At 43.6% G+C, this 9,718-nt stretch overlaps 2 protein-coding genes across 2 annotated transcripts; both read left to right on the top strand.

Annotated features, from left to right (window-relative positions):
• Nucleotides 1-1,247: 1,247 nt before the first annotated feature.
• Nucleotides 1,248-2,514, top strand: LOC144665064 (uncharacterized). Its single transcript, XM_078526241.1, has one exon. The coding sequence runs from the start codon at nucleotides 1,597-1,599 to the stop codon at nucleotides 2,512-2,514; it is 918 nt and encodes a 305-aa protein (XP_078382367.1). The 5' UTR covers nucleotides 1,248-1,596.
• Nucleotides 2,515-5,775: 3,261 nt separating this feature from the next.
• On the top strand, nucleotides 5,776-7,220 carry LOC144666926 (uncharacterized). The gene is made up of 2 exons (XM_078528365.1): nucleotides 5,776-6,123; nucleotides 6,527-7,220. The coding sequence occupies exons 1-2, from the start codon at nucleotides 5,869-5,871 to the stop codon at nucleotides 6,758-6,760; spliced, it is 489 nt and encodes a 162-aa protein (XP_078384491.1). The 5' UTR covers nucleotides 5,776-5,868; the 3' UTR covers nucleotides 6,761-7,220.
• The last annotated feature ends 2,498 nt before the right edge of the window (nucleotides 7,221-9,718 follow it).

Here is a 9,718-nt window from a genome sequence, read left to right as displayed (position 1 = left end):
GCCAGACAGGAAGAAGGCCAGCACGTGGCCAACTTGATTTGCGCCCTGAGAGGAGACACCGACGAGAGGAGAACCTTCGAGGGAGAGACTTGTGTCAAAGACTTTCTCGCTTGGTTGAGGGAGATCGCCGAACAACAACGCGTCATAGCTGTCGCACACAATTTCAAAGGGTACGACTCCTACTTTGTACTCAACGAGTTGTACGACCAAGCCATCTGCCCTGACCAAGTCGTGAATGGGGCCAAGATCCTGAGCATGAGCATCCCAAACATCACCTTTAAGGACTCCATGTGTTTTCTACAGATGAGCCTTGCTACCTTTCCCAAAGCCTTTGGCCTCACCGAGCAAAAAAAGGGGTTTTTCCCCCACTTTTTCAACACGAAGGAGAATCAAAACTATGTGGGCAGCATGCCTGCCAGAGACTATTACGATCCAGAGGGAATGTCCGCTGCCAGGAAAGCCGAATTCGACAAGTGGTACGAAGAACGCGTGGCGGAGAATTACGAGTTCCACTTTCGGAACGAACTTGTCGACTACTGTCGCTCCGACGTGGAGCTGTTGCACGAAGGGTGCAAGGTCTTCCGGGCAGAGTTTCAAGCCATTGCCGGGTTCGATCCCATGGACAAGTGCCTCACCATTGCCTCGGCCTGTAATCGCTTCTACCGCACCAAGTGCATGCAAGAACAGACGTTGGCTTCTGAACCGGTACGAGGCTGGGAAGGCAAGGGCAAACCTCACTCGCACGTCTCGCTGGAATGGTTGCTCTATCAAGACAGCCAGACGCAGGGTACCATCCGCCACGCCAGGAACGGTGGAGAACGAGCCTTGTGGATTGGAGGCCGTCTGATCAACGTCGACGGGTACGAGGATCACACGGTTTACGAGTTCCACGGCTGTTACTTTCACGGCTGTCCTGACTGTTTTCCCAATCGCGATCAGAAGCACCGGAAGATGGGCGACAGAAGCCTGAGGGACGTGTACGCGGAAACGCAACAAAAGACGCAGCGGATCCGGGATGCGGGGTACCGCGTGGTAGAAATGTGGGAATGCCGGTGGAAAGCGCTCAAGGACAGTGATCCCGAGGTGAAATCGTTCGTGGACTCGTTGGCGATCAACTCCCGCTTGGAGCCCCGAGACGCCTTCTTTGGCGGTAGAACCAACGCCGTCCGCCTCTATGACCTTGCCGAACCAGAAGAAGAGATCCGGTACGTGGACTTTACCTCGTTGTATCCATTTGTCAACAAAAACTGTGACTACCCTCAAGGGCATCCCGAAGTGATCCTAGAACCGGGACACACGAACATTTCACAATTCTTCGGTCTGGCAAAGTGTACGGTGACGCCACCTTACGGGTTGTACAGCCCCGTGTTGCCCTATCGCCAAGGGGGTAAACTGACATTCCCCCTCTGCCGTACCTGCGTGGAAGTGGAGCAGCCCAAGCCGTTGACCCAACGATCCTCCAAATGCGCTCACAGCCCTCAAGAACGCCAACTGACCGGTACGTGGTGCACGCCCGAGTTGGAAGAGGCCGTCAAGCAAGGGTACGTGGTGGAGCACATTCACGAGGTGTGGCACTTTGACCGCAAATCCAACACCATGTTTAAAGAGTATGTCAACACCTTCCTGAAGATGAAGCAGGAAGCGAGCGGCTGGCCCTCGTGGGTGGGCGACGATCCAGACAAACGCCAGGAATACCTGACACAGTTCTTTCTCAAAGAAGGCATCCAGTTGGATCCGGACAAAATTGAAAAGAATCCCGGACGCAGATCCCTGGCCAAGATCATGCTCAATAGTTTTTGGGGCAAGTATGGTCAGAGAGGCAACAAGACCCAAGTTGAAGCCTTCACCTCTGCAGCTGAGTTTCACGATTTGTTGAGAGACGATACCCGAGACATCCAAGACATCCGGGTCGTCAATCCAGACATGCTGGAGGTGGTCCATAAGTGCAAGGAGGACTGTGCCAACATTCAACCGGATATCAACATCTTTGTGGCCTGTTTTACGACCACCTGGGCCCGTTTGAAGCTGTACCAAGAAGGTCTTTCCATCCTACAACCCGAACAGATCTTGTATTTTGACACAGATTCTCTCATCTACAAGCATCGAGAAGGGCAACCCTCCTTACCGTTGGGTGATTACCTAGGAGACTTTACCAACGAGCTAGACGATGATGACTTCATTGTGGAATTTGCCGCCGCGGGACCAAAAAACTATGCCTACAAGACCAAACTGGGAAAAACCTGTTGTAAAGTAAGGGGTTTTTCCTTGAACGTGAGAGGCTCCGCCCATCTCAACTTTGAGACATTGAAAGACAACGTCAAATCCGAAGTGAAAGAGCCCTTGGCCGAAACGAGGAGCATTGCCCTGTTCAACCCTCACAAGATCACCCGAGACAAAACGACCAAAACCCTGAACACTGTGACGGAGATCAAGCGCTATCAAGTGGTTTTCGACAAGAGAGTGGTAGATGCCAGCACGTTTATGTCATACCCCTATGGTTACTTTAACTCCTAGTCCTCCCACTGTTGTGTCCAACAGCATGCCCCAGATGGGAAACCTACCGCAACACGTTGATATAGTTTCAATCGTACCCACGTTGATCGTTCTCCATAACTGAATATTTAATAACTTACTTGTCGACATCTTTTGAGATATAAACACTCTCACCGCTCGATTCGTACTCGTTCCCAGTAAAACCGAGAAAGGGGGATACCCCCTCATCCCCCCTCTCTGACGTGTTTTTTTTAAATAGCTTCACAAGCGTGCGTTTTTTCAGAATCGCCGACCTAGAAAAAGCAATGTAGACTCATCTGCGCATGCGTTTAGTGCCAGGAAGAACCATACCATAAGGAAGGCATGGCGCTTTCTGAGACAACCTTTGTGGTCTTCACAAGAGAGGTAACTAATTATCAATCGTGAGTGTATCGCGTAGACTCATCTGCGCATGCGTTTAGTGCAAAGTATTGAGTTCCAGATACCACAAGGACAGTATGGCACTTTGTGAACCATATCTATAGGATGGTGGTCTTGCTAACTTTGTACACGTTCATTCCCAGGGTGCGCGGCCACTAGGGCTTAGTGAACATTGACACAAGGAAAAAAAAAATATCCCCAGCGAGGACTCGAACCTCGATTGCCTACCTCAGCGGCAGGAGTGATACCCGTTACACTACCGGGGCTTTAGGACCACTTGTTACCGTTTTTTAGTGTCTTGTACCTTAACAGAAAAAACCTGTTATTAAAAAAAAACCTGTTTTTACACCTATTTTCTTGTCTTGTCGTTTTTTTCCGCGCGAGGACTGGGCCCGAGTTCATTCTAACCGTTCGGAGACTGGAACCGACACTCCAAACACCCTGGGACCGACTCCTATGACGTCATCACACCCCTAAGTCACGTGGTTTTCCCTTTTACGCGCCTATTTTCTTGTCTTGTCGTTTTTTTTTCGCGCGGGGACTGGGACCGAGTTCATTTCCACCGTCCGGGGCCTGGACCCGACACTCCAAACACCCTGGGACCGACTCCTATGACGTCATCACACCCCTAAGTCACGTGGTTTTTCCCTTTTACGCCTATTTACACCTAGTTTCGGTTTTTTTCCGCGGGGGACTGGGCCGAGCTCTTTTCTACCGTCCGGGGACTGGGACCGACACTCCGAGCGGGGCCTGGGACCGACACTCCAAGGACACCCTGGGGCCGACTCCTATGACGTCATCAACTCCCAAGTCACGTGGTTTTCCCTTCTACGCATGCGCAGAAATGCTGCTCTCTGATTGGCTGCTGCCGAATGTAAGCGGACCTTACTACTTCTCCTTTCAATCTCAATACATTAGCTTAGCAGGCAGGTAATGAGAATACAGAAAATCATCAACAAGTATTGTCGTGATGTAACGCCAAATTCTCACAACTAACATTAAAAGAAATGATTGATAGTTAGTTAGGAGAATTTCTATGTAATATCAAGCTTGGGTTTTCCGAATAGTTCATTCAGGACCCGGGGGGTACTCCCTATAATGTCTGTAGAAACCAATTCCTAGGCCCAGTCTACCGCGATTATGTATTACTCGGCCCAGTCTACCGTGTATATTAAGTCACCTTTTTGCGAGTTTTATGCATATTGTTTCTTCACGGAAAGATTCGTTTATATCTAAGAAGCTACGTTCGTTCAGTTGTCGTCCTTCGTTTCGCCGCGTATCCAAATCGTCAGGTACATATCGTTTCCTTCGTTTGTCTTCTAGTATTTCCTTTGTTGTATGCTGTTATTTCTGTTCTTAGTGTAATATATTTCTTTATTTATGTCCTAGAAACCACTGGTAATTAAGTTACGTCCACAAGAATAAATTTACGTTGAATTTTAAGTTGTATTGCTGGTGCGTTAGCTACAATGTCCTATACCAGTATACGGGGAGGCTCCGCCCGAAAGTGGTACCTTTTTTATGACTCAATATAACGATATTCCCGATATATCAATGAATATGTTATGTCCCGGCAATAGTAAAATGTATGGAACGGAACCCCGATGTAACGATTCCTCGATAAAACGATATAATTTCACTGCCCCCTTGGCATATCGTTATATCGGGGTTCCACTGTATATAAAAGGGTAGGGGTATCGGTCATTTAGGTATTTAAAAGGGCCTTCAATTAAAAGATTTAGAGCAGACGCACCTTATGGCTGTATCATTTAAATTTATTAAACGCTAAATAAAAATGGCATCAAGACTTCCTGTTTTGGGCTTATGTCATGTTTTTTTTTCGGTATATGAAAGGGGTACCTTTTTTCAGTAAAAGGTGTACAAAAGGGATGCCTTTTCTGTTAAAACGGTGTATAAAAGGGTAAGGGGTTGGACCTCGGGGCGGAGCCTCCCTGTACGAAACGTTTTTGAGTAGCCCCCCCCCCCTCCCCCGGGATTCAGGAGGGGCGTTGATATTATAAAGCAAGTCAAGCAGAACCAAGGTGTAAATGTAAAAAAAAAAAACTGTGTTGCTGGAAAAAACTAGCCACAAACCGAGAGCCTGGAACAGGCTAGAAAAGAACACACATCTATTCTAACAGCTTGGGTGGAAATAACCTTAAAGCTAAGATAATATATAGGTCTGTGCTTCGGTTTCATACAAACAAAATATATCTTGTGAATACATTATCACCGCACTTATCTGCTGTAGATAAGCTTCTCTAAAGTAAAATTAAGTTTAGCCAGGTTTGATTGTAGTGGCCGCTAGTTACAGTTCGTTGGAGTTGGCCCGAGTTTTGTTATTTCATATTTATCCCTACATTGCTTTTTTTCACCGTTATACGTTAGTTAAACTTTTTTTCAGCAAAACAAAATTTTAGCAAAATAATGTGTATTTTCGTGCACTAGTTACTTTGAAATCTCGTTTGCAGCTGATACAAAATGTGCTTTATTTTCATATACTTTATTACGGGAAAATCCACTGCCAATATCATGAATATGTACATTGTAGTGGTCATTTGTTGCACTTCACTGGGTTTTTGAACCCGCGGAGCAAACAACAAGTTGGTTCAATTTAGCACGGAATTTTTTTCTGTCGCGCAGAAAAATAATCGGCATATTTTTGGCGTAAACTAATTACAAATTTTATTTTACTGTAGGGTTATTTGTTTCCCCATATTTCTTCATTCCCCGTAAAAGCCTGATGTAACAAAGTCTTGCAAGACCTAATTTGTCCACATTGGAATAAATAATCAGTTTTTTTTTGTGACAGACTCTAGAGAGATCATAGCCGCTCAACCGTTTCACACTCGCCATCTTAATTTGGACATCTTTGCAACTAACCATTGTCTTAACTACTAAGGCTTGTTCTAAGTTAAAACTCGCAGCTTAAAAGAGAAGCTAAGAGATGTGAAAATGTGCCCGAGAAGGCACTTGTCATCTGTATATTTTTGGATCTTCTTTGCATTTCTTCTCTACAAGAATCGTATTACATGCAGAAGCCCTCAGCAAACTCCAAGACCGTCTGAACAAAATGCTGAAGTAAGAAGCCTGGAGATAAAAGGTGAAAAAGGTCAATCGATGTTAGATCAAACAAAACGCGATCCACGAAAAGCCATTTCATGTAACTGTAGTGATTTCTGCCCTGATCCCAACAGCTCAGAACTTCAGGTAAGTTGAATACATTTCGTGTTGAGAATATTTACCAGGGGGGAGGGGGGGGGGGTGGTTACAAACAAAACGTTTTATACGGGAAGGCCCCGCCCCGAGCTCTAACCCCTTACCCATTTATATACCATTTTGACAGAAATGGTACCCCTTTCGTATACCTTTTACTGAAAAAAGGTACCCCTTTTATATACCTAAAAAAACATGGCATAGACTTATAACAGGATGTTTTCTTGTCATTTTTACGTAGCCCCGGGAATATTTATAACTAATAAAATTAGGGCGTGAATTACAATGATTCCTATGAAAATAATGGTCCGTCATTACGTCTCGTTTCTGTATGCTTACAATGATGAGACTTTTCGGATTTTGTTTAACGTTCTTTTGTTTACCATTTCCCTTGCAGAAACTAGTCTGGATTGAAAATTATCCTATTTTCTGCAAAGAAACTGGAAGACTTGATATCGAGAAGAAACCCTACCTAGCTGCCTGCTTCTTCTTTTGCTGTCGAAAATGTAACGGGGCCTACCATAAATGCGTGCTGACAAATCCGAGAGAGTACTGTTTGAAAGCAGCTTATGAATGTGCGGGGACATGTCTGCTTGAAAGTTCGTTAAAAATAAAGATTAAAGGGTGGTAGTTTTGGATTGTTAATTGTTATGCTCGTGTGGATACAGAGACATTGAAGCATGATTGAACTAAGTGGATTCAGAATGTCGCGCAAGTATTCGCATGGGCGGATTCAGGATTTTTCTAGGGGGGAGGGGGGGGGGTGCAAATCCAGGAGGGTAAGGACCACTGAAAAACGGCGTAACTGACTGGTGGCGCAGACAAATTTTAAAAGCGAAAACTACGCCGCAGGTCATCTCAGCGAAGGGTGCTCGCCCCTGCATCCTCCCCCTGAATCCGCCCTTGGTTCGAGCTTGAAAACCGTGGGTAAAATCAGAAATTTTTATAGAAATACAAGGGAAGGAATTGTTAAATTTGTTGTCAAGTACAAGAGTTGTCTTTCTTGAGAAAAAAAAATTGAAAATAAGATGTCCTTAACCAAGTATATTTTCATATATGTAAAACGAAAACTCTGATTATATTAATATATGGGTACAGTATTTCTGAAAGTGATACAGTCGCATTATTGTAAATAAATGCTCCGTCATCGTAGCTTGTTGCAACTCAAATTAAATAGCTTCATTTGATTTGTTATTGGGATTTACTGTTTAAACTTGTTATTTTAAGACACTAAAGCCGAGAATATAAAGATGCAGCTCTAATATTTGGCGCACAAACGTTTAAAAGTGCTGAGAAGGCGGTGTTAAACACTAAATCTCAAATATTAATCGTGCAATCTACCGAATTTAAGCCTCTCACGTTATAACTGGATACGTTATTTCACCGATAAGCAAGCACTGATATATAAATAAGCGAGGTGGAGTATCTAAAATTTGTAAAGCACCGGGAAGTTTGCCGATTAGCAGTACATATATTTTGACACGGAGTTTTATTTCTCACTTCTTGAGTAATTACTATAAGTTGTAGATTATGTTGTTGATAGTGAGTAACCTCGCGCGTTTCCGTTGCCAAAGGCAAAATGTAACGAAGTCACGAACCATGTATTTTTTAAAGGGAAGTTAAGAACAATCGTATGCTCCTTACACAAGGGTGTGACCCGTGTTATGGGCAGACTGTAGAAGCAGACTCAGTCTCTTTTCACCAAAGCAGCAGTCTCGCCCAAGTCCCCTTTTATCTTGAATTGATTTCTCAAATGCATGGAAGTAAAAGGGATGTTTTGCTGGCTTGAGGTGTGGTCTCAGTACACGAGATCTGGCTAAATTGGTCTCTTATAGCAGTGAAACCTTTGCTCTCGTTTTGTTTCTAAAGTGCTAGCTTTCTTCACTGTACAATTTGACTCTAACTAAATAGTAATTATAATGAATCGCGAGAAGTTACTTTCACTGATCTTCCCGCTCAGTACGATCCCTGACGGGAAAGGAAAATAAGCGGTTTCGGGAGATAAGAGAAAGGGAAGATTATATTTCTGGCTCCCAAACAACACTCGGTACTATAGCTTCACAGATACGTAATTCGTCTTCTGACCATCAGTGTAGCACTAATCTCGTTGGTATACAACGAAGAAGACTCAAGGGAGTGGTTATCTCGCACAAATTTACACTCATGGGGTTTTACTGTGCCTGCAAAGACTAACATCGGTTATAGCTAGAGGCATAATATCAGGCTGTTATCACAAAGAAATTGAGCAGGAAAGTACAACAATAACATTTTGTTTTCAATAGATGTATGTGCGTGTTATTCGCCGTTTTGTGAACAAATATTAACACTCGACAACTTAAAGCGCAATATACTTTTTTTTTCAAAATGCCGATTGACATTTTTTCAGTTTTCGATATTGAACAGACGCAAGTTTCGTTATCATTTCGTCTTTCAAGATCATCACGTCTTTTCTGAGTTTATCAGATACTGTTTTTATTTTTTTAGAGCAATCAGCGTTGTCAACGATAATAATGAGAGTTTCAGGGTTACATGAGTTAATTATAAAATAACTTTTACAAACAAGAACAGTTCATAAAAAACACCAACACCTATCATGACTCAATACAAAATGTATGAATTTCAGTCACAGACAGACCGCTATAATGACATTTCCGTTTGTACTTGAACTAACATTCGCTTGTCCTTAAGAGTCCATATTGGCACCATTTACAATATCATTGTTTTTATGTATCAGTTCCTACCAAGAAATAATAAACCGTGAGTAATATTGAATTTAAATAATTTGAAATTAAAATTTGATATGTACGTTAAAGTTGGATTGTTGCAAAATGGTTGCACAAGCCTTTTTTGAATGGTGCATCAAAATTTCGCAGTGCTTGCAAAATTAGGCTTCTACTCGCAATGCTCGCAAAATTTTAGTGAGGTCTCGTTTGCTCGTGGTCACAAATTTTTACAAGCGCTCGCATGCTCGGTTTTTAGTGGAGGTAGCTTTTTGAAAAGTGCTCGTTGTTCGCAAGGTTAACTTTTTTCAATGCTCGTGCTCGCAAAGAAAAACGCTCTGCTCGCATGCTTGTCAATGCTCGCAAAGACCACTCGATACCCCTCAGAGTACCAGGAATTCCGAAGATGTTTCCAACGTTTTTCGGATGCAATTCTGAGATGCTCAGTTTACGTATACGATGTTCGGACGCTGCCGAAGGTGTCCGAAGCTTTCCGAAGATTGCTTTGGCAATGATCGTGCCCAGCCCCACATTGCATCTGTACTCGGTTTGGAGGATTCGATTATCTATAGATTTTTTTCTCTAAATTAAATCGAATAAACAAACATGCTGCTAAGTTAAGGAGCTAGTAGTTTGGATTTGTGAGACAGGCGTTGGAAGTTGGCTTGTGCAAACTAGTGTTGTAGACGTTTACAATTAGCAGATGTGCACTGCATGTGGGTCATGTGAGACTCTGTGAACGATTTCTTCAGATAAGTAAGATTACTTATGGACTGTATCCTGGAAAAGTAAAAATGCTTTTCATCTACCCATAGACTTGCACCAAGTCGCCCTCTTAGGGAAGCGTACCCCCGGAGCGTACCGAACAA

Source organism: Oculina patagonica, chromosome 9, assembly GCF_052425735.1.
Source record: "Oculina patagonica isolate OP01 chromosome 9, crgOcupat, whole genome shotgun sequence".
Classification (NCBI taxonomy): Eukaryota; Metazoa; Cnidaria; class Anthozoa; order Scleractinia; family Oculinidae; genus Oculina; species Oculina patagonica.
This window is presented reverse-complemented; position numbering and strand designations above follow the sequence as displayed.

Excerpts from the sequence above, each read along its gene's own strand:
- LOC144665064 (XM_078526241.1), top strand. The coding sequence starts at position 1,597 with ATGTTTAAAGAGTATGTCAACACCTTCCTGAAGATGAAGCAGGAAGCG.
- LOC144666926 (XM_078528365.1), top strand. The coding sequence starts at position 5,869 with ATGTGCCCGAGAAGGCACTTGTCATCTGTATATTTTTGGATCTTCTTT. Across the intron at positions 6,124-6,526 it reads CCAACAGCTCAGAACTTCAG|AAACTAGTCTGGATTGAAAA; the intron begins GTAAGTTGAATA and ends TTTCCCTTGCAG.